Source organism: Trichomycterus rosablanca, unplaced genomic scaffold (assembly GCF_030014385.1).
Source record: "Trichomycterus rosablanca isolate fTriRos1 unplaced genomic scaffold, fTriRos1.hap1 scaffold_97, whole genome shotgun sequence".
NCBI classification, from domain to species: Eukaryota; Metazoa; Chordata; class Actinopteri; order Siluriformes; family Trichomycteridae; genus Trichomycterus; species Trichomycterus rosablanca.
In genome coordinates, this window is record NW_026947261.1 from 50,062 (window position 1) to 73,989 (window position 23,928).

General features: G+C 48.9%; 1 protein-coding gene across 1 annotated transcript; it reads left to right on the forward strand.

Annotated features, from left to right (window-relative positions):
- The first annotated feature begins 12,002 nt into the window (after positions 1-12,002).
- On the forward strand, positions 12,003-13,951 carry LOC134309114 (uncharacterized). Its single transcript, XM_062990739.1, has 4 exons — positions 12,003-12,059; positions 12,146-12,283; positions 12,449-12,679; positions 12,787-13,951. The coding sequence occupies exons 1-4, from the start codon at positions 12,003-12,005 to the stop codon at positions 12,988-12,990; spliced, it is 630 nt and encodes a 209-aa protein (XP_062846809.1). The 3' UTR covers positions 12,991-13,951.
- The last annotated feature ends 9,977 nt before the right edge of the window (positions 13,952-23,928 follow it).

The window sequence follows — 23,928 nt, forward strand, 5'->3', positions numbered from 1 at the left end:
ATGACCCCCAATAGTTTTACTTCTTTTACTTGTTTAATTATTTCTTCGTCTATCTTTAATGTCACCTCCGATTTTCTTTCTGGTGATAATTTAGATTCAATTATAATGGTCTTTGTTTTTGGTATGTTTAAAATAAGCTTATTGTCTTTGATCCAGTTTGTTACTGACTTTAATTCCTCCTCCAACTCATTAGATAGATCATTCATTGTTTCAGCTGATGCATAAAGAGTAGTATCATCAGCATACATCTGTAACTTGGCTTTATTCAACACTAGCGGCAGATCATTTATATATATTGAGAACAACAGTGGACCAAGACAGCTTCCTTGTGGGACTCCAAGATCCACCTGCTTGCTTTCTGACAAACTTCCATTGTAAAAAACCCTTTGACTCCTATCCGAAAGATAACTTTGAAACCATGCAATAACAGGCGCATCAATCCCATAACAAACTAGCTTATTCAACAACAGCTCATGATTCAGCACATCAAACGCTGCACTAAGGTCTAAAAGTATTACTCCTACTAATCTTTTATCTTCTAGTTCTTTTAACCAATCATCATTCATTTGTATTAATGCAGTGCATGTTGAATGTCCTTTCCTATAAGCATGCCGACAGTTAGAGATTAGATTGTTCTCAGATAAATAGCTTTGTATTCTAGATGTCATTACTTTCTCTAACAATTTTCCCAAACTTGGTAGTAGACTTACAGGTCGACCATTGGGTCCATTTAAGGGACTTTTGATATCTTTAGGTATTGGGATCACTTTTGCTTCCTTCCACAATTTGGGGTATATCCCCTTTCTTAAACTTAATTTAAAGATATAGCAGACCGGTTTAGTTATATATTTTACAGCCATTTTTAAAATTCTCCCATCTAAGTTGTCAATTCCCGATGTTCTTTCATTTTGTATATTGTTTATAAGTTTTTCAACCTCTTCCTCACTTACATGGAAGTTTTTAAATTGACAGTTTTTCTCTTTCATTATTAACTCTTTTATATTTAAACGGTATTGTTTGTCCTTTTGTTTGGTCCTCTTACTTTGAAGGATATCTGTTTTATTAATGAAATAATTGTTAAAATAATTAGCTATTGACTTTGGTTTTGTTAAAAATGATCCTTCGACCTCGATAGAAAATGGCAACAGATTTCCCTTCCTACCTAATATAGATTTTACTGTCTTCCATAGTTCCTTTCCATTGTTAATTGAATCCCCAATCCTATTTTTGTAATACTCTTTTTTTTTCTTTTTCCTATTGATTTTGCAAACATAATTTCTCAATTTATAATATACCTTCCAAAGTACAGTACTGCCATTTTTTTTATAGCTTCCCTTTTTGCCTCATCCCTTTGGACCATGCTGTTCTTTAATTCTTCATCCATCCATGGAAACTTTATGTTCCTTACTGTGGACTTTTTCAAGGGTGCGTGTTTCTCTACCACTAGCATAAACAACTCCATACATTTTTCAAGTGCATTATCTGGGTTTTCCTGTTCGTATATATCAGTCCAGCATACAGTTTTTATATCTTCAATGAATTTGTCTAATTTAAACTGCCTATAAGATCGTTTTATAGCTACTCGTGGTGCAGCTTTCGGCATTTTAGTTTTTCTTGTTATAATTACTATATTATGATCACTGCTGCCTACTGGCACAGAAATAGCCTTAGAACACTGATCACTTGCATTTGTACAAATATGATCTATGCATGTAGATGTTTTTATTCCCGCCTTATTTGTTACGGTTCTTGTTGGAACAGTTACTACTTGTTCTATGTAACAGGTATTTAATATATTTAACCACTTCTTTTTAAGTGGACAAGATGTTGATAGCCAGTCAATGTTGATGTCGCCCAACAAATATATTTCCCTATTTCCATCAGTCACTTTATCCATCATTTCCCCCATCAATTCAAAATATCTACTATCAGCATTTGGTGGTCTATAGCAGCATCCTACAAGTAGAGGTTGCAGATGAGGTAACTGTATTTGTAACCACAAGGCTTCTAGTTCATTAAAAGACAAGTCAGTTCTAAGTTTTGCTACTATATGTGTTTGGATATAGATCGCAATCCCGCCACCATAGCTATTCCTATCTTTCCTATAAATATTAAACCCTTGTATTGCTACAACATCATTTTCAAAGGTAGAGTCTAGATGTGTTTCTGATACTGTTAAAACATGAATTTTATGATCTTCCAATATTTCAGCTATTTCATGAATTTTGTTTCTTAAACTGCATATATTAAGATGTGCTATATTTAACCCTTTCTTTGAAAGTTTATTTACAGATGGCATTATCTATTTATATTCATAACTATGCTTTACATCATACAATGAACTTCTTAATATTACACATTTTGTGTTTGTGTTCTAATTCGCGTACGTACCGCTAGACTCCCACTAGGGCTGGGCGATATGGATCAAAAATAATATCTCGATATTTTTTGCTGAACGGCGATATACGATATATATCTCGATATTTTTTTAAAAAGACACTTCTGAGACAAAGCTACATGTTCCAATTTTTTTACAGCCACTTTTATTAATATTCATGCTGGGGAAGCTTCACACAAGAATAATTTTTCCTTAAAAAAAAAAAAAAGAGCTATTCTAAGAAAAAAAAAAGTTGTTTTCTAAGGCATCGCCTGTCGTCTAATGTGAATTACAGATATATTGTCTGGTCCTTTAAGAATGTTAAATGTACTATAGGGCGCAGGGAGCGAGTGTGTAGGGAAGATGTTGGAATGACACGGTTTCCGGCTGAGCTTGTGTGACATTAAAAGTAAAACCCCGTTAAAGTAAACCCCTCGTTAACCCCCCACCCCCCCATGTTTGGACTTTATACATTATTTTATGTATATGTCGCCACAACATTAACATTTACATTAATATTTTATTTTACTGTGTAGAACTCAGTTCTGTAATACAGGCAGAACTAATCGTTCATGTTGCTGTGTAACTATTACAACATCTAATGCATTTTAATCAGCGTTCTGCTGATGCACTTTATTATTCACTTTATTATTATTTAACAGCTTTATTTGTTGTTTAATTGCTGTTTGCTCCTTGTTTACTGCAGAGTTAGTGCATGCAATTTAATAATGTTTGGTTGTTTATTGGCCGACAACAAGAAATACTATAATAGAAGATAAATAAATAAATGATGTGTCGGACGTCGGGCGATCGTACTGTATAAACTAACACGACCACGTACAACATCCAGTACAGAAATCCCCATAATGTTTGTATTTACAGATAGAGCAAATACAGGGGTTGGACAAAATAACTGAAACACCTGGTTTTAGACCACAATAATTTATTAGTATGGTGTAGGGCCTCCTTTTGCGGCCAATACAGCGTCAATTCGTCTTGGAAATGACATATACAAGTCCTGCACAGTGGTCAGAGGGATTTTAAGCCATTCTTCTTGCAGGATAGTGGCCAGGTCACTATGTGATGCTGGTGGAGGAAAACGTTTCCTGACTCGCTTCTCCAAAACACCCCAAAGTGGCTCAATAATATTTAGATCTGGTGACTGTGCAGGCCATGGGAGATGTTCAACTTCACTTTCATGTTCATCAAACCAATCTTTCACCAGTCTTGCTGTGTGTATTGGTGCATTGTCATCCTGATACACGGCACCGCCATTGGATGCACATGGTCCTCCAGAATGGTTCGGTAGTCCTTGGCAGTGACGCGCCCATCTAGCACAAGTATCGGGCCAAGGGAATGCCATGATATGGCAGCCCAAACCATCACTGATCCACCCCCATGCTTCACTCTGGGCATGCAACAGTCTGGGTGGTACGCTTCTTTGGGGCTTCTCCACACCGTAACTCTCCCGGATGTGGGGAAAACAGTAAAGGTGGACTCATCAGAGAACAGTACATGTTTCACATTGTCCACAGCCCAAGATTTGCGCTCCTTGCACCATTGAAACCGACGTTTGGCATCGGCACGAGTGACCAAAGGTTTGGCTATAGCAGCCCGGCCGTGTATATCGACCCTGTGGAGCTCCCGACGGACAGTTCTGGTGGAAACAGGAGAGTCGAGGTGCACATTTAATTCTGCCGTGATTTGGGCAGCCGTGGTTTTATGTTTTTTGGATACAATCCGGGTTAGCACCCGAACATCCCTTTCAGACAGCTTCCTCTTGCGTCCACAGTTAATCCTGTTGGATGTGGTTTGTCCTTCTTGGTGGTATGCTGACATTACCCTGGATACCGTGGCTCTTGATACATCACAAAGACTTGCTGTCTTGGTCACAGATGCGCCAGCAAGACGTGCACCAACAATTTGTCCTCTTTTGAACTCTGGTATGTCACCCATAATGTTGTGTGCATTGCAATATTTTGAGCAAAACTGTGCTCTTACCCTGCTAATTGAACCTTCACACTCTGCTCTTACTGGTGCAATGTGCAATTAATGAAGATTGGCCACCAGACTGGTCCAATTTAGCCATGAAACCTCCCACACTAAAATGACAGGTGTTTCAGTTATTTTGTCCAACCCCTGTATATGCACATCACATATACAAACACGAGTCAGAACAACAGGAGACGCACCGTTACGTTATTATTACTTTCTCAACACTTAATGTGAAGTAAATACGTGCATGTCAGCGCAGCTTGTGTTGGTTTTTAAAACGAATAACGACTCGTTTTCTTGTTTTTTAACTTTGGGATTTGAAGTGAAAAACGAATGAAGGTACACGGAGCTGGAACCTTTTGTCTGGACTTGTTTTCGGCATTCTCTACAGAATACATTATTCTGCTGCTCATCTGACACTTTGAATTCGAACCATCTCCAAATAATTCCAAAAAGAGTCATTATTTTTCTTTTCAGTAAGCAGCTCCTCTTCGATAGCTTCTGTCATGTCTTTATCCGTCTCCATGCTATCGCTGCCTGCAGGAATTACTGGTGAAGCAGTGGGGAGGGGCGAGTTGTGTTCAGTGAGGCAGAGGGGCGGGGCAGGTGAACATGTGCAGAGACAAACTGGGAGAAGAGAAAGACGAACTGTCGGATCTAACTGGAACGCAACATCTATATCGATATAGGCGATATTGTCTTATCTTATATCGCGTATGAAAATATATCGATATTTTATAAAATCTCGATATATCGCCCAGCCCTAACTCCCACCTCTTATATTATGCATCTCCTTTGCTTTCTCCATCCTATTGGGAGGATGTACTACTAGTTTATCATATCTAAGATATGCCACATCACCCCTCTCTCTTGCAGCTCTCAAGGCTGGCATAAGTTCTTTCCTCTTCTGACGAACAGCTTCTATACTATCTTCACTAACGTAGATGTTACTCCCTTTTAGATTTTTAGAATTTGCTAAGGCAGTTGCTTTGTCTTTGTGTCGTAGAAATTTCACCACTACAGGACGTGGTCTGGACTCATTGTTAGCAATTTTACCTGTCCTATGCGCTCGTTCAATTTTAACTGTTGTACTATCCATGTTCAGTTTCTCAGCCATCAGTTTTTTTACTTTGTCTTCTGTTTCAGACCAGTTTTCATTTGGGGTTAGGGTTAGGGTTAGGGTTAGGGTTAGGGTTAGGGTTAGGGTTAGGGCTAGTGACTATATCACGAAAATGTCATATTTAACATTGCCGGAGTGGCCGAGGTGGCTATGACAATTCTGACTACGGTGGTCACTAACTTTCCCATGTAAAAGAATAGGCTAGTGGTCGGACCATTGTGTTATGTACTGCCGCTGTAGATGGTGCATTTTTCCACTTTCTGGTGTGGTACACATAGGTGGGGACCATGAAATCGAGCTTCGGGTGACAGGTCGGTCTGGGGGGCGTGTCCGCATCACCGACCCGTCACCCGGACACTGACCCCGACATTTTGCGCCGACCGGTCCCGATCGCCCCAGGAGTCTGCGGTGTGGCCCCTGGGGGGCGGGGCCAGATGGCCAAACGGTCCCCGTCACACTTTAGCGATCCCTTCCCACGACGGGCCCCGGAGCGCACGGGGCGCGCCCGTGGGGCAGGGGGGGCCCCCCGCGGGGTCCCCGGGGGCCCCGGCCCGAGTCTCGGGCGGACCCCGTCCGATCGTCCCGGGACCCGGAGGGGGCGCCCGTCGTGCCGGGGCGCTCTGCCCCGAGGGGCCCCGGGGGCCCCCGGCGATCTCCGCCCGGGACGCGGTCCGATCGGCCCCGTAATCGGCGTGCGGCCAGGGCGCGGGCGTGTGAGGACGCCCGCGTCGGTCCCGTGTCTCTAGGACCTCCCCCCGGCTACTTCCGGTTCCCGCCCACTTAGGGGGCGGGGCTTCCGTCGGCCCGCCAGGGGCGTCCGGGGGGGCGCCCACACCCAGTACGGGCCCGGTACGTGCGACCCGAGTCCGGGGGGACCCCCGTGACCGTCCCCGGGGTGTGTGTGTGTGTGCGAAGGCCGAAGAACAGGCCCATAGGACCGTACGTGGAGAAATCGGTGAAAGATGCCTCCTTTTTACGAAGGGGGGGTGTTTTGGGGGTGGGGGGGTGGGGGGTTAGGGGGGGCACCCCCCTACTCGGGGGGGTTGGGGGGGGGGGGAACCCCCCCCCCCCCCCCCCCCCACACTTTGGACTCCCCAGACAAACTGTTCCATATGTCCTAGGTCCTTGATATTTCACATGGAAACAGTGGGAAAGTGGACATGGATATCTCTTTATAGAAAGGTACAGGTGATGTGAGTATCAATGTGTGGGGTGAAACTCACAGATCATCCGTGTGGACACGGTGCCCCCCGCTGCAAGAAAGTGGAAGTGCACACATGTGTAGATGGAGGAGAAGCTGAGAAATAGGTGTTTTTTCCAGGGGGGCAGGGGGGGTCGGGGGGGTTAGGGGGGGTACCCCCCACACTTTGGACTCCCCAGACAAACTGTTCCATATGTCCTAGGTCATTGATATTTCACATGCAAACAGTGGAGAAGTGGACATGGACACCACATTATAGAAAGGTACAGATGATGTGAGTGAGTATAGACGTAAAAGCCATTGTTCCCAAAAAAATTACAAAGTCCAGATCGCTTACCATCCGGTGAACGTTCCCTCGTCGGGTCCCGGGCCCCAGGAAGGAAGGGAGGGCCCCTCTTCGATGACGCTTTGGTTATATTGTTCACTAACCACCCGGCCGAACTGCTCGACACGTCCTAGGTCACCTGTCGTCATTGATATCTTACACGCGGACAATAGAAAACTGCACATCGATGTGTCTTTATAGAAAGGTACAGAAGATGTGACTCACCACAGACGTAAAAGCCTGTATTCCCAAATCAATACGAGTCCGGGTCGCTTCCCATGCGGTGAACGTTCCCCTCGTCGGGTCCCGGGCCCCAGGAGGCGAGGGAGGGCCCGTCGTCGATGACGCTTTGGTTATATTGTTCACTAACCACCCGGACGAACTGCTCGATACGTCCTTCATCTGTCTCCTGTGGTCCGGTGAGAAAGACAGACGGACGGACGGACGGACAGACAGACAGACCCCTGACAGAAAGGGGCCAGATGCGGTCTATCCACGGGAGCCCGGACCCTCGGGCCCGGCGACAGAGCAGCCGTCTAGGACACGGCATGGAAAGGAACTTGTGATCTGGTGAACCTCCTCACAGATCATCCGTGTGGACACGGTGCCCCCCGCTGCAAGAAAGCGGAAGTGCACACATGTCTGAGATGCAGGAGAAGCTGAGAAATAGGTGTCTTCTCCAGGGGGGCAGGGGGGGGAACCCCCCCGACTCGGGGGGGTTGGGGGGGGGGACCCCCCCCCCCCCCCCCCCCCCCCCCCCCACACTTTGGACTCCCCAGACAAACTGTTCCATATGTCCTAGGTCATTGATATGTCACATGCAAACAGTGGAAAAGTGGACACGGATATCTCTTTATAGAAAGGTACAGAAGATGTGAGCGAGTATCAACGTGTGGGGTGAACCTAGGGTGAATCTGTGGGGTGAACCTCCTCACAGATCATCCGTGTGGACACGGTGCCCCCCGCTGCAAGAAAAGCGGAGGAGAAGCTGAGGAGTCGGTGTTTTCTGGAGGAGGGGGGGGGGTCGGGGGTGGGTGGGGGGGGGGGGGGTTAGGGGGGGTACCCCCCTACTCGGGGGGGTTGGGGGGGGGGAACCCCCCCCCCCACACTTTGGACTCCCCAGACAAACTGTTCCATATGTCCTTCCTTCTGAGTGAGTAGTCTGTGTGTGAGAGTTGAGATAATAAGGCTTATAGTGGGTGGGAAACGGGCCTTTTTTCGAAAGGACGTCGTATCGGCACCGAAATCGGAGGGGGCGTAGAGGGGCGCGTCACGAGCGACATATCCGAGCCCCGCGGCCGTGGGCCCTTCCCGAGGCTACTTCCGGTTCCCGCCCACTCAGGGGGCGGGGCTCCGGACAGGGCGCGCTTCAGGCCCGGGGGGGCGCCCACGCCGAGTCCCGGCCCGATACGAGAGGTCCGGCCCGAAGGCTCTCTCTGGGACACTGGGTGTAGGACTCATAGTCTGGCAGAGGCATAAGAGTATGGGCTGTGTGTCAGAGTGTGTAAGAGAAAGGCGGTTTTCCGAAAGTGCTCGTAGGCCTACCGAAATCGGACGGTACGTGCGGGGCACGGGCACGGGCGGAGCCTCCGAGTCCCGCGGCCGGGGGCCGAGGGGCCGCCGAGATACGGGCCCCAGACGCGCGGCGTCTAGGGTCGGGCCCGGCGGAAGGGGAGGTCGTAGGCCCGCCGGAATCGGAGGGGGCGTAGGGGGGCGCGTCCCGAGCGACGATCCCGAGCCCCGCGGCCGTGGCTCGAGGGGCCGCCGAGATACGGGCCCCGGACGCGCGACGCCTAGGGTCGGTCCCGGCGGAAGGGGAGGTCGCTGGCACTCGGGAATCGGAGGGGGCGGGCGGGGTCAGGGCACGGGCGGAGCCTCCGGGTCCCGCGGCCGTGGGTCGAGGGGCCGCCGAGATACGGGCCCCAGACGCGCGGCGTCTACGGTCGGGCCCGGCGGAAGGGGAGGTCGCCGGCACTCGGGAATCGGAGGGGGCGTAGGGGGGCGCGTCCCGAGCGACACCCCGGAGCCCCGCGACCGTGGCTCGAGAGGCCTCCGAGACACGCCCGAAAAGAACGTACGGGGGTCCCGAGAGGGGAGCGGAGGTCGAGGGGACTCGGGAATCCGAGGGGGCGTAGGGGGGCGCGCCCCGAGCGACGCCCCCGAGCCCCGCGGCCGTGGCCCGAGAGGGCTCCGAGACACGGCCTCCCGGGCGGACGCGCGTAGGCCCGAAAAGCACGTACGGGGGTCCCGAGAGGGGAGCGGAGGGTCGAGGGGACTCGAGAATCGGAGGGTGCGTAGGGGGGCGCGTCCCGAGCGACGCTCCCGAGCCCCGCGGCCGTGGCCCGAGAGGGCTCCGAGACACGGCCTCCCAGGCGTACGCGCGTAGGCACAGGCCCGAAAACCACGTACGGGGGTCCCGAGAGGGGAGCGGAGGTCGAGGGGACTCGGGAATCGGAGGGTGCGTAGGGGGGCGCGTCCCGAGCGACGCTCCCGAGCCCCGCGGCCGTGGCTCGAGAGGGCTCCGAGACACGGCCTCCCAGGCGTACGCGCGTAGGCACAGGCCCGAAAAGCACGTGCGGGGGTCCCGAGAGGGGAGCGGAGGTCGAGGGGACTCGGGAATCGGAGGGTGCGTAGGGGGGCGCGTCCCGAGCGACGCTCCCGAGCCCCGCGGCCGTGGCTCGAGAGGGCTCCGAGAAACGGCCTCCTAGGCGCGCGCGCGTAGGCCTAGGCCCGGAAAGCACGTACGGGGGTCCCGAGAGGGGAGCGTAGGTCGCCGGGACTCGGGAATCGGAGGGGGCGTAGGGGGGCGCGTCCCGAGCGACACCCCGGAGCCCCGCGACCGTGGCTCGAGAGGGCTCCGAGAAACGGCCTCCTAGGCGGACGCGCGTAGGGTTAGGCCCAGGCCTAGGCCCAGGCCTAGGCCCAGGCCCAGGCCCGCTAGGTCCGGACCAAAGTCACTAGGGTCAGGGGATATATCACTAAAGGTGATGACACTAAAAGGTGTTTAACATTCGTTTTTTTCAATGTGTAGTGACTGTTTAACATTAAGTGTGTGAGAGTGAGAGTGAGAGTGAGAGGGAGAGGGGAGGGGAGGGGAGGGGAGGGGAGAGCAGAGCAGGAAGTGTCAGCAGCTCACAGGGCATTTTCAGCAGACAGAGTGAGGATTTGAAAGCACTGAACTAGCATATTTACTATATATTACTATAATATAATATTACTAACTATTATATTACTATAGTACTATTTATTGTGTCATTGATCTACAGCTTTCCTGAAGGTAATGTTTTGTTATCGAGTGTTGTAGTGTCAGGCTCGTGAAGTTTGTAAATGTTGACACAGGCAGACAGATGGATGGATAGATAGATAGATAGATACTTTTTCAATACTTTTCAACCCTGTGGATGAAATATAGATGAAATATCATATGTAAAGTGATGCAAGAAAGCGGAGGAGAAGCTGAGGAGTCGGGGGGTTAGGGGGGGAACCCCCCTACTCGGGGGGGTTAGGGGGGGAACCCCCCTACTCGGGGGGGTTGGGGGGGGGGAACCCCCCCCCCACACTTTGGACTCCCCAGACAAACTGTTCCATATGTCCTTCCTTCTGAGTGAGTAGTCAGAAAAAAAGTCTCTCCGGAAGAAGTTCTCCAGGCGCGAGACTTTCAGAAAGCACGAGTCTCCCGTGTACGGTGAGTGCGTCCACCTCGTCCGTACGCCACGACCCCTTCCCACGAGATGCCAGAGGCGTGGTCTTTGATTCCTCCGTTGTCTTTGCTCTCACAGAGAAACAGTTGCATGACTTCCTGAGCCATTGCGTCGGGACCAACCCTTCATCCAAGAAGATCGAGAACGCAAAGGGCTCGGTCAGCCACGTGAGGCGCTTCTTGATTTTTGCGGGCGAGGGCCGCCTCATCAAGGGGAACTTTGGGTTCCTCGGTTCGCACAGCTGTATTCGAAAGTGAGTATCGGACACGTGTCCTCCTCTGCCGTGCGTGCTCGGCCCTCCTCTCCGATTTACGCGCGTGTGTGTGTGTGTGTGTGTTTGTGCGTGCGTGTCCCGTGCTCTCACGTCTGTCTTTCAGTTGGATCCGAGTACTGCTTGAAGACAAGCTGGCTGCCACCACCATACGCAGCAATCTTATGAGCCTCAGAAAGTTCTTTGAGTTCCTCGCCTATGTGCCGAGGAAGACGCTGAACTTGAGCGGCGTGCAGTTCCTGTGGCTGCGCAATGAAATAAAGCTTAGACTGCGTGACATCCAGAGAGACGTGACCTGTCATAGGCAGTCTGTCCGCAAGCAGGCGACCAGTGAGTCTCGCGCCCGAACACCTCACGGTAGGTCCGTGGAGTCCGTGGCGCGTGACCGATAACCCCTCTCGTGCTCTTTTCGCCCCACAGAGAACATAGTCTCCGGTCAAGATCTGAAGAGCTTCCGCAGGGAGGCCAGCCTCATCCTTCCTGCCAAGATCGGTGAGTGCACGCTCTGTCGCACGCGCGCGAGACAGACCCTGTCCGACCGTCCGTTCTTTTCTTTTCTCTTCCCGCAGAATCCCTCAAGGACGGTTCCAGGGAGAACCTGCGACAGGTTTTCGGACTGCTGACGGGCTACTTCGTCTCCATCTCAGGTCACAGGTCCGGCGTGCTGAAAAATTTGAAGGTGGAGGAAGTGCAAAACGCTGAGGTGGAAGGTGACCACGTCATCATAGACGTGAGTGTCGTGTCGGGGTTCCCGTGAGGTAGGTCCCCTGCCTGGTTCGGGCCGGCTAACACCTTGTCCCGTGTCTCCGTCCCACAGGTCGAGGAACACAAGAGCGCCGCGACCTACGGCCACGCGCAGCTCAGCCTGAGCCGTCGCGAGCTGGAGTGGCTGGAAGGGGTGATCTTGGCTCGGGAGCATTTCATCGGGTCAGAGTCGCCTTTCTTTTTTTTCAACTCTGCGGGTGGCAGGTGCAACAAAGTGCTGTCTTATTTCAAGACTGAATGGACCCGGATGGGCTTCGGAGGTTCCTTCACGTTCAGGAACCTCCGTACCTCCATGGTGCACCACGTGAGTGAGACGTCGTGCGTTCGGCAACGACTCAAAGACTTTGTAGAGTCTGATTTCTTTCTTTGTTGTTCGTTGTTCATTCTCAGACCAAGAACCTCAGCCCCAGAAAGAGGCTCGCGGTGCACCGGGCAATGTGCCACTCAGAATCGGTGGCGGCTAAGTTTTACGTGCCCCTGAATAGCGTCGGGGAGGCCGCGGAGGTGCGCAGAATTCAGGAGGAGGCAGTGGGCGAGCACGACGACGGACGGGACACTACCCGCCGCTTTACCCTTCGCCCACGGTCCGCGCACAGCCCCGAGGACTTAGGAGAGGAGGAGGAGGAGGAGGAGGAGGAGGAGGAGGAGGAGGAGGAGCAGGAGGACGAGGAGGTGGGCGGACTTCGGGAGGAGGCAGCGGGCGACGTACGGGAAACTCCCCGCCGCAGAACCCGTCGCCAACGGTCCACGATCAGCCCCGAGGACTCCGGAGAGGAGGAGGAGGAGGTCGAGGTGTGCGGTTCGACTCCCGAACGGCCACGGGGGCAGAGGGCCAAGCGCTCCAGGATCCTCCGGCTGCGGGAGTCCTCAGATTCTGACGAGCCCAGGTCCGTGTGCGTGCAGACGGAGAGGAGTAATCCATCGGTGAGAGACACGACTTGAGACCGTAGTGCGTCACCGAGAGCCTGGGCCTCGTCTCAACCTTCTGTGTGTCTCTCTCTCTCTCTCTCTCTCTCTCTCTGTCTCTCCAGGGTTACGCGGTGTTGGGGCTCGGGCCCTCTCCAGACCACTCATACTGTGGCACCCCGGTCAAGGTGGAGGAGGAGGTGATGGACGCCATCGTCCGTTCGGGGCATCCCCGCGTCTACCTGAGGACGATTCCTTTGTGTTCGAGCTCCTCCGACGATGAGATTGTGGTGGAGGAGATGCCCCTCGACCCCAGCGCCACGTTCTAGGTGAACGCGTGGAAAGTCGTCCGACCTCTCTCTTTCTCTCTTCGGACCCCGCGAACACGTTCGGTTCTGGGGCAGTTATTTTTCCAAGTTCACCAACACTTGTACACGGTGACAGTTATGTCCTTTGTCATTGCTCGTGAATGGTTTGTTTTGACGTGGTGTTCTTTCCCTCTCTTGTCACTGTTTGTAAATAGTTACATTGTTTGTGAACGGTTGCCTTCTTGGGTTTTGCGTGTCGGGTTCTGTCATTAAAGTTTCTGTTTGCCATCACCACGGGTGTCTCTCTCTCTCTCTCTCTCTCTCTCTCTCTCTCTCTCTCTCTCATCAACCCCCCACCTCTCCGGTGCCACGGGGATCTGTACCCTACACATAAGCACAACTCCGTCCGATCGTCAAACGGTCCGGTCGAAAGGCGCGTCCCGGCCCGGGCGTCGCCGTGCCGGAGTCCCGCGGCTCTCCCGGGTCCCCGGTCCCTGTAAATGGAGAAAAACCACTTTGGGTATCCGGGACGCTTCCGCGAGATTTCCCCTAACCACCGAGAGGCGGTTCGACCCTAGGGTCAAACGCTTTGGTCAAAAGGCGTGTCCCGGCCCGGGCGTCGCCGTGCCAGAGTCCCGCGGCTCTCCCGGGTCCCCGGTCCCTGTAAATGGAGAAAAACCACTTTGGGTATCCGGGACGCTTCCGCGAGATTTCCCCTAACCACCTACAGGGGTCAGTGGTAGCCTAGTGGGTAGAGCTTTGGGCTATCGACCGTAAGATTGGCGGTTCAAATCCCGGCTCTGCTACGTAGCCACTGTCGGGTCCTCGAGCGAGGCCCTTAACCCCGTCTGCTCCAGGGGCGCCCGTAAGTCGGCTGACCCTGCGCTCTGACCCCAGCTTCCGACACCAGCTGGGATATGCGAAAAGAAAGAATTTCATTGTACTGTACATCTGTCTATGTATATATATATATATATGACAAATAAAGGATATCTGTCTTTATTTCTGTCTTTCTGTCTTTCTTTCTTTCTACAGGTCCATCCAAAAACGAAGCCCGGGCACTGGAGACCACGAGCCAGGTCTGGCACCGTAGTCGTGAACACTAGGGTTAGGGTCTATATCACCAAAGCGTCTCGGATACCCAAAGTGGTTTTTAAAGGCCAGGGGCCGAACCGAGGGCCCAGACGCGAAACGGAGACCTGCGGGAGGCTCCCCGTGCCGAGACGCACCATATGGCAGGGTTCCGTCCTTTTTGGCGCGAAACACTAGGTTAGGGTCTACATCACCAAAGCGTCTCGGATACCCGAAGTGGTTTTTAGGGGATAGGGGCCGAACCGAGGGCCCAGACGCGAAACGGAGACCTGCGGGAGGCTCCCCGTGCCGAGACGCACCATATGGCACAATTCCGTCCTTTTTGGCGCGAAACACTAGGTTAGGGTCTATATCACCAAAGCGTCTCGGATATCCGAAGTGGTTTTTAGGGGCCAGGGGCCGAACCGAGGGCCCAGACGCGAAACGGAGCCCTGCGGGAGGCTCCCCGTGCCGAGACGCACCGTATGGCACGGTCCCCCTGTCCTTTTGGCGCGGTCCTTTTCTGACCGTCTGAGGCCGTGTACAGGTCTGTGAGGGCCAGAAGTCTCGCTTGTCTGTCTGTCTGTCTGTCTGTCTGTCTGTCTGTCTGTCTGTCTGTCTGTGGGTGACCAAGTACTCTATTATTATTATTATTTAATTTTTTATTTATCTATTTATTACCAGTTTTAGATCATTTAATTCTGTGTTTGTATGATTTGTGTAAATCGTGTATTTATTTAAAGTATCCTCCTGGCCACCCAAGAAGGATGGGCCCTGCTGAGTCTGGTTCCTCTCAAGGTTTCTTCCTGTAATTTTCAGGGAGTTTCTCCTTGCCACACAGGGGTTTCTGTATCTGTCGGTCCTGGATTTTGTAAAGTTGCTTTGAGACAATGTCTGTTGTAAAAAGCGCTATATACATAAAGTTGACTTGACTACTCCTCTTCCACCACGACTCACAAAGAAATTCTTACAGCGTGACTCCCTGGACATTGTTTTGCCCCCTCATTTGGTGAAAATTACGATGAAAATTACCAGACCTGCACAATCACTGGCCGACCGAAGACTTTTCGACACACACACACACACACACACAGACAGACCTTAAAACCTGGGGTTAGGGTCCGACGACACCCGGGCGATCCCATGACACCTCGGCCGCTCCCGAAATTCTCTTATCTCGGGAAGCTCGACCATATGGTGTGTGAGGACGGCTTGAATATCCCGATGACGACGCGGCGATCTCAACCCCTAACCGCTTCGAACAGGACCAGCGATGGCTCAGTTACCTTGGAAAAGCGATCTGATCACTACTCCTTCAAAAAGTCACTCGAGTCACTTCATGGATTACTTGACTTCAAAAGTAAGTAACTAGGGCTAGATCACAAGTCACTTCGTCGGTCACACCACGCGGAACATCTCAAAGACGTTCCTTTGCAATACCTTGTCATTGGGCTGCCAACCTGGGTGTGACTCCATGGAATCCCAGAACATGCCAGTGTGAATGTATGGAAAACAAATGTCAAATTTCTCTCCAGCAATTATTATTTTTTTCTTCTTTTTAACACAATCGATACACATCTAATCTAATCAAATATCAAATATCAAATTATCAAATTTAATAAATTGGGAAAAAAAAAAAAACAGGCAAAAACATGGCCATATTGTGCACACTTTTCAATAACCGAACCATACATTACACAGTCGTCAAAGAAGAGCTCGACTTAAGACCTACCTTCGATTTCAAATCAGACACCCACTTTGGGTAGTTCATGTTAACGATGGGCCTTCTATTACGCCAACAAGATGAAATTGACAGCTAAATAACAATTCCCTACTCATTCGTCATTTTCTGTATGCCGTACACTGATCCCTGCTTCGAAAAGTAACTTGGTCACTTCATCGTGAGCAAATAGTTTATGAGAACGATAGGAAATTAGAACAGACACCTACCCTTTATCGATACTTACCATGAGATGGAGATGGGTTAGGGTTAGAGTTACGATATACATTAGATTTCGGTGGTAACCTGTAGAAATAGAAAGATAAGTTCATAAATAATTAAAACATATAACTATTAAAGTAGTCGATGATAATAATAAGAATAAATTAAAACAAATACCTACCTTTCAAAAAAAACATTAATACCCTCTCCTCGTGAGCAAATAGTTCATAAGAACGATAGTCAATTACAACAGATACCTACCCTTTGTCAACACTTACCATGACATGGAGATGGGGGGTTAGAGTCACGATATAGTGGCTAGGGTGCCAAGTACGAGTACGGAATTCGATCACGTCGGTCCTGCTCCGTCAGGGGGTGAGGGTCCCCTTTGGGTAAGGTTTGACGTTTCGGTGATGTCAATACGCTTTGGCGATGTCAATACACTTTGGCGATCCCTCCCTACGCGGGTCCCCTGACCCCCCCGGGCCGACCTGGCACCGCCCCCGTGCCCTGGGGCGCCCTATAGGGTGCGTTTTACCCTGGGGCACGTGCCGGGCTGTTTCCCTGCCTGCGCCCTCTGGGTTGAGTAAGGGTCCCTTGGGGTAAGGATGACGTTTCGGTGATGTCAATACACTTTGGCGATGTCAATACACTTTTGCGATCCCTCCCTACGCGGGTCCCCTGACCCCCCCGGGCTTACCTGGCACCGCCCTCGTGCCCTGGGGCGCCCTATAGGGTGCGTTTTACCCTGGGGTCCGTGTTGGGCTGTTTCCCTGCCTGCACCCTCTGGGCTGAGTAAGGGTCCCTTGGAATAAGGATGACATTTTGGTGATGTCAATACACTTTTGCGATCCCTCCCTATACGGGTCCCCCGACCCCCCCGGGCTCGACCTGGCACCGCCCTTGTGCCCTGGGGCGCCCTATAGGGTGCGTTTTACCCTGGGGTCCGTGTTGGGCTGTTTCCCTGCCTGCACCCTCTGGGCTGAGTAAGGGTCCCTTGGAATAAGGATGACATTTTGGTGATGTCAATACACTTTTGCGATCCCTCCCTATACGGGTCCCCCGACCCCCTGGGCTCGACCTGGCACCGCCCTCGTGCCCTGGGGCGCCCTATAGGGTGCGTTTTACCCTGGGGTCCGTGTTGGGCTGTTTCCCTGCCTGCACCCTCTGGGCTGAGTAAGGGTCCCTTGGGGTAAGGATGACATTTTGGTGATGTCAATACACTTTTGCGATCCCTCCCTATACGGGTCCCCCGACCCCCCGGGCTCGACCTGGCACCGCCCTTGTGCCCTGGGGCGCCCTATAGGGTGCGTTTTACCCTGGGGTCCGTGCCGGGCTGTTTACCTGCCTGCGCCCTCTGGGTTGAGTAAGGGTCCCTTGGGGTAAGGATGACATTTTGGTGATGTCAATACACTTTTGCGATCCCTCCCTACCCGACGGCCGAGGTGGACGTCCCGTGTCCGCACGCCGCCCTCGTCGGTCCCGTCACGCGCTAGGGTCGGTTTTCCCCTACGCGTTCGGTCCACGGCCTCCGACCGGGAAGGCGACCGCGCCCTCGCGTCGGGCTCGGCGAGACGGTGCGCTGGATGTGCTTTTCGAGGCACGTAGTGGCCCGGTTCAAGAGTTAGTTTTTTTAGGCCGTTTCGTCGTGACCGATGACCCTAGCACGGCCCCAGCGGGTCGGGGAGCGACTTTCGGGCCATTCCGAGCCGTCCGACCCAAAGTGTACCGGGGGCCCCCAGGGACAGTTTGGTGATGCTGGGGGCGGTGCCCATGACACCTCTGTGAGTTTTCGGGGAGGGAGACCCCTGGTGGACTTTACGACTTCGGGGGTTAGGGGACTTATCACCAAGTCGTACTGGGGTCGACGGGTCACACTGTCCAGTCCACCCTCAGTGCTTCGACACAGTGGCCGGAGTACGGAGCTGCAGCACTTCCATCTCGGGTTCGGGAGGGGATGGGCACCCCATCACATTTTTCAAAAATACTAGGGCCCTGGGGGGTCCACCCAAAGCAGGTCCTGTGTCTCTAGCGCCCCCAGTGACTTTTCCATAAATCTAGGAAAATTCCCTATGGGATTTCCCATTCATTTTTTGGAAACTTCAAACGCCTATAACTCGGCCCCCTTACGTCCTGCACGAAAGTCGCAAGAGGCAAAGTTGCTCGTCTCGGCCTCTAGTTTCAGAATCTGGTCTCAACGACCAAAGCGTACCGGTCACTAATTAGGGTTAGGGTTAGGGTTAGGGTTAGGGTTAGGGTTAGGGTTAGGGTTAGGGTTAGGGTTAAGAGTTAAAACCAGAGGCGGCATTCAAATTAGTGGCATTGAAATGAGACGTATGCTAATCTTTGCTCTCCTATTGGCTGGAGGTAGCAGTATGCAAATGTCTGCTCTCCTATTGGCCGTATGCAAATGTTTGGAATCCCATTGGTTGAAACTCAAACATGTCCTTTTTGCTGGTTTGTAATGTCAATGATGTGTGTTGTATTGTACCACAGGGACTTTTATTTCCTTGGGGATCAGTAAAGCATCCATCAATCCATGTGTATGTCTAACTATTTGCCTACCTTTTATTTATTTATTTCAGCAGGACATGATCCGAGTCAGACTTGGAGCAGAAGATCCGTCCGTGGCCGAGGTGGGCAGCACACGACCCACACATCCACGAGACCACGAACCTATGACACACAACACACACACAAAAAAAACAAAACAAAACATATGATAAGCACAAAAATGCAATAATCGTTCAAGAACACGAATGGTAACCCCTGGTATCAGAATGAGATTCATGGGCCGAGTACGTGGACACACACACACACACACACACACACAGACACAGACACAGACACACACACACACACACACACACACACACAGGCAATTGGCAGTGTGTGTAATGTTAAAAAATAACAATAAAAAATAAAGGAACAGAACAGTAAAGTACCTGAATCGATTGAACAAGATGTGAACAGTTCGGTTGACATTCTTCTGACTTATCAGGTAGCCAAGGTTTGGTATTTTTTGGAATATGAGCTGTTGAAAAACCTGAAATCATACTAAGTGATGTGGCATGACTATTCCAAAAGATGGCAGCAGAGGATCAAAAATGAGCGGTGCCTTAGGATTCCGTCAAGCCGGGAAGTCGAGGCTTCCCAGCTTAAGAGAGAGTACGCACCGAATAGGCCCAATTTAACCCTAGTCTATTCATATGTCACTCATTAATTTGTTAATGTATACATATCATTAATTCATCAATAATTCATGATGCACTCACTATCAGTCGATGTATTAATTCATTGTTAATAAACTGGTAGTTAGGTGTTAGTATATGTTTAGTTATGTACACATGTTGTAAAGTGTTTACCGTCGTGTTCTCAGCGCGCTTGGCTCTTTAAACTTCTCTACGGTGTGTATTCTTGGTTTGCTTGTGGCAAAAAATATTACACAAACGTCCATATCCATACCCAAACATCCTCGAGGACTTCATGTTGACTGTGGCGCCCTCAGGTGTCCCTCTTGTGGTATAACCTTTTTTTCCTTATTCCTTTTTTATTTCATTAATATTACATAGGATATCGATTGATTTTGGGGGTTTCCATTTTAAATTATGTTTTAGGTCAATCAATTATATTGTATAATTTATGGTCAAGGTGGTTAAGGTAGGTCAGGGTTAGAAATATATCTATTGAGGTCGAAGTTGAATTAATTGTAGGTAGGGTGGGTTGTAGTCAGTCTAGTTTTAATCTAAATTGGGGTTAGGATGATGGGTGATTAGATTGCGGTTAAAATTCAGTTTATTTGGGGTCAGGGCTAGGATGATCAAAGATTAGGTTGTAGTAGAGCTTCAGTGTATTGAATTTAAAGTACTTGGAAATTGGGTTGAAGTTGTAATTAGGTTTATTAAGGTTAGAGTTGATATAATTATGGACTGAACTATAATTGAAATTTCATTTATTGTGATTGGGGACAGTGTAAATGAAGGTTAGGTTCTAGTTGGAAGGTTTATTAGGATTAGGGTTAGAATAATTGGGAGTTGGGTTATGGTTGAAATGGAGTTTATTGTGGTTGGGGTTGGAATAATTGGGAATTGGGTTGAAATTAGGTTTATTAAGCTTAGGGTTAGAGTAATTAGGGGTTGGGTCATGGTAAATAATTGGGGTAAGGTCATCGTTGAGATGAGTCTATTGAGGTTGGGGTTAGAGTAATTAGGGATTCGGTTATGGTTAAGATTAGGCTTATTGAGGTTGGGGTTGGAATAATTAGGAATGAGGTTATGGTTAAGATTAGGTTTATTGAGGTTGGGGTTAGAGTAATTAGGGATTAGGTGATGGTTAAGATTAGGTTTATTGAGGTTGGGGTTAGAGTAATTAGGGATTAGGTGATGGTTAAGATTAGGTTATGGTTAAGATTAGGTTTATTGAGGTTGGGGTTAGAGTAATTAGGGATTAGGTAATGGTTAAGATTAGGTTTATTGAGGTTGGGGTTAGAGTAATTAGGGATTAGGTTATGGTTAAGATTAGGCTTATTGAGGTTGGGGTTGGAATAATTAGGAATGAGGTTATGGTTAAGATTAGGTTTATTGAGGTTGGGGTTAGAGTAATTAGGGATTAGGTAATGGTTAAGATTAGGTTTATTGAGGTTGGGGTTAGAGTAATTAGGGATTAGGTAATGGTTAAGATTAGGTTTATTGAGGTTGGGGTTAGAATAATTAGGGATTAGGTAATGGTTAAGATTAGGTTTATTGAGGTTGGGGTTAGAATAATTAGGGATTAGGTTATGGTTAAAATTAAGGAAACGTGGAACATAAAGGACAAGAGAACTGTCTGCAGCTACATAAACAGGCCCTAATTCAAACTTGGATCGATTTCTCAGCTCCTAAAGCTTGCTACAGAGATGTAGCCATGATTGGTTACAAGGGTTACAAGCTGTGCAATTATGCAGAAAATGTGCCCTTTCATTTGGGTTTCTTAATTTCATGTGGGGTTAGATGCAGTTCCTAACCTAAACAGCAGGTGCCAGCTTTCAGTAAGTCTGGGGTTAGCTTGGGGTTAGATGCAGTTCCTAACCTAAACAGCAGGTGCCACCTTGCAGTAAGTCTGGGGTTAGCTTGGGGTTAGGCCTTGGATTGGGGGCGTGGTTAGGGTTTTGCTCATAGGGTTAAGAGTTAAAACCAGAGGCGGCATTCAAATTAGTGGCATTGAAATGAGACGTATGCTAATCTTTGCTCTCCTATTGGCTGGAGGTAGCAGTATGCAAATGTCTGCTCTCCTATTGGCCGTATGCAAATGTTTGGAATCCCATTGGTTGAAACTCAAACATGTCCTTTTTGCTGGTTTGTAATGTCAATGATGTGTGTTGTATTGTACCACAGGGACTTTTATTTCCTTGGGGATCAGTAAAGCATCCATCAATCCATGTGTATGTCTAACTATTTGCCTACCTTTTATTTATTTATTTCAGCAGGACATGATCCGAGTCAGACTTGGAGCAGAAGATCCGTCCGTGGCCGAGGTGGGCAGCACACGACCCACACATCCACGAGACCACGAACCTATGACACACAACACACACACAAAAAAAACAAAACAAAACATATGATAAGCACAAAAATGCAATAATCGTTCAAGAACACGAATGGTAACCCCTGGTATCAGAATGAGATTCATGGGCCGAGTACGTGGACACACACACACACACACACACACACAGACACAGACACAGACACACACACACACACACACACACACACACACACACACAGGCAATTGGCAGTGTGTGTAATGTTAAAAAATAACAATAAAAAATAAAGGAACAGAACAGTAAAGTACCTGAATCGATTGAACAAGATGTGAACAGTTCGGTTGACATTCTTCTGACTTATCAGGTAGCCAAGGTTTGGTATTTTTTGGAATACGAGCTGTTGAAAAACCTGAAATCATACTAAGTGATGTGGCATGACTATTCCAAAAGATGGCAGCAGAGGATCAAAAATGAGCGGTGCCTTAGGATTCCGTCAAGCCGGGAAGTCGAGGCTTCCCAGCTTAAGAGAGAGTACGCACCGAATAGGCCCAATTTAACCCTAGTCTATTCATATGTCACTCATTAATTTGTTAATGTATACATATCATTAATTCATCAATAATTCATGATGCACTCACTATCAGTCGATGTATTAATTCATTGTTAATAAACTGGTAGTTAGGTGTTAGTATATGTTTAGTTATGTACACATGTTGTAAAGTGTTTACCGTCGTGTTCTCAGCGCGCTTGGCTCTTTAAACTTCTCTACGGTGTGTATTCTTGGTTTGCTTGTGGCAAAAAATATTACACAAACGTCCATATCCATACCCAAACATCCTCGAGGACTTCATGTTGACTGTGGCGCCCTCAGGTGTCCCTCTTGTGGTATAACCTTTTTTTCCTTATTCCTTTTTTATTTCATTAATATTACATAGGATATCGATTGATTTTGGGGGTTTCCATTTTAAATTATGTTTTAGGTCAATCAATTATATTGTATAATTTATGGTCAAGGTGGTTAAGGTAGGTCAGGGTTAGAAATATATCTATTGAGGTCGAAGTTGAATTAATTGTAGGTAGGGTGGGTTGTAGTCAGTCTAGTTTTAATCTAAATTGGGGTTAGGATGATGGGTGATTAGATTGCGGTTAAAATTCAGTTTATTTGGGGTCAGGGCTAGGATGATCAAAGATTAGGTTGTAGTAGAGCTTCAGTGTATTGAATTTAAAGTACTTGGAAATTGGGTTGAAGTTGTAATTAGGTTTATTAAGGTTAGAGTTGATATAATTATGGACTGAACTATAATTGAAATTTCATTTATTGTGATTGGGGACAGTGTAAATGAAGGTTAGGTTCTAGTTGGAAGGTTTATTAGGATTAGGGTTAGAATAATTGGGAGTTGGGTTATGGTTGAAATGGAGTTTATTGTGGTTGGGGTTGGAATAATTGGGAATTGGGTTGAAATTAGGTTTATTAAGCTTAGGGTTAGAGTAATTAGGGGTTGGGTTATGGTAAATAATTGGGGTAAGGTCATCGTTGAGATGAGTCTATTGAGGTTGGGGTTAGAGTAATTAGGGATTAGGTTATGGTTAAGATTAGGCTTATTGAGGTTGGGGTTGGAATAATTAGGAATGAGGTTATGGTTAAGATTAGGTTTATTGAGGTTGGGGTTAGAGTAATTAGGGATTAGGTGATGGTTAAGATTAGGTTTATTGAGGTTGGGGTTAGAGTAATTAGGGATTAGGTGATGGTTAAGATTAGGTTTATTGAGGTTGGGGTTAGAGTAATTAGGGATTAGGTTATGGTTAAGATTAGGCTTATTGAGGTTAGGGTTAGGGTTAGGGTTAGGGTTAGGGTTAGGGTTAGGGTTAGGGTTAGGTTAAGAGTTAAAACCAGAGGCGGCATTCAAATTAGTGGCATTGAAATGAGACGTATGCTAATCTTTGCTCTCCTATTGGCTGGAGGTAGCAGTATGCAAATGTCTGCTCTCCTATTGGCCGTATGCAAATGTTTGGAATCCCATTGGTTGAAACTCAAACATGTCCTTTTTGCTGGTTTGTAATGTCAATGATGTGTGTTGTATTGTACCACAGGGACTTTTATTTCCTTGGGGATCAGTAAAGCATCCATCAATCCATGTGTATGTCTAACTATTTGCCTACCTTTTATTTATTTATTTCAGCAGGACATGATCCGAGTCAGACTTGGAGCAGAAGATCCGTCCGTGGCCGAGGTGGGCAGCACACGACCCACACATCCACGAGACCACGAACCTATGACACACAACACACACACAAAAAAAACAAAACAAAACATATGATAAGCACAAAAATGCAATAATCGTTCAAGAACACGAATGGTAACCCCTGGTATCAGAATGAGATTCATGGGCCGAGTACGTGGACACACACACACACACACACACAC

Coding starts and splice junctions, on each gene's coding strand:
- LOC134309114 (XM_062990739.1), top strand. CDS start 12,003: ATGGGCTTCGGAGGTTCCTTCACGTTCAGGAACCTCCGTACCTCCATG. Junction 12,284..12,448: donor GCAGAATTCAGGAGGAGGCA/GTGGGCGAGCAC, acceptor CTTCGGGAGGAG/GCAGCGGGCGACGTACGGGA. Junction 12,680..12,786: donor CGGAGAGGAGTAATCCATCG/GTGAGAGACACG, acceptor CTGTCTCTCCAG/GGTTACGCGGTGTTGGGGCT.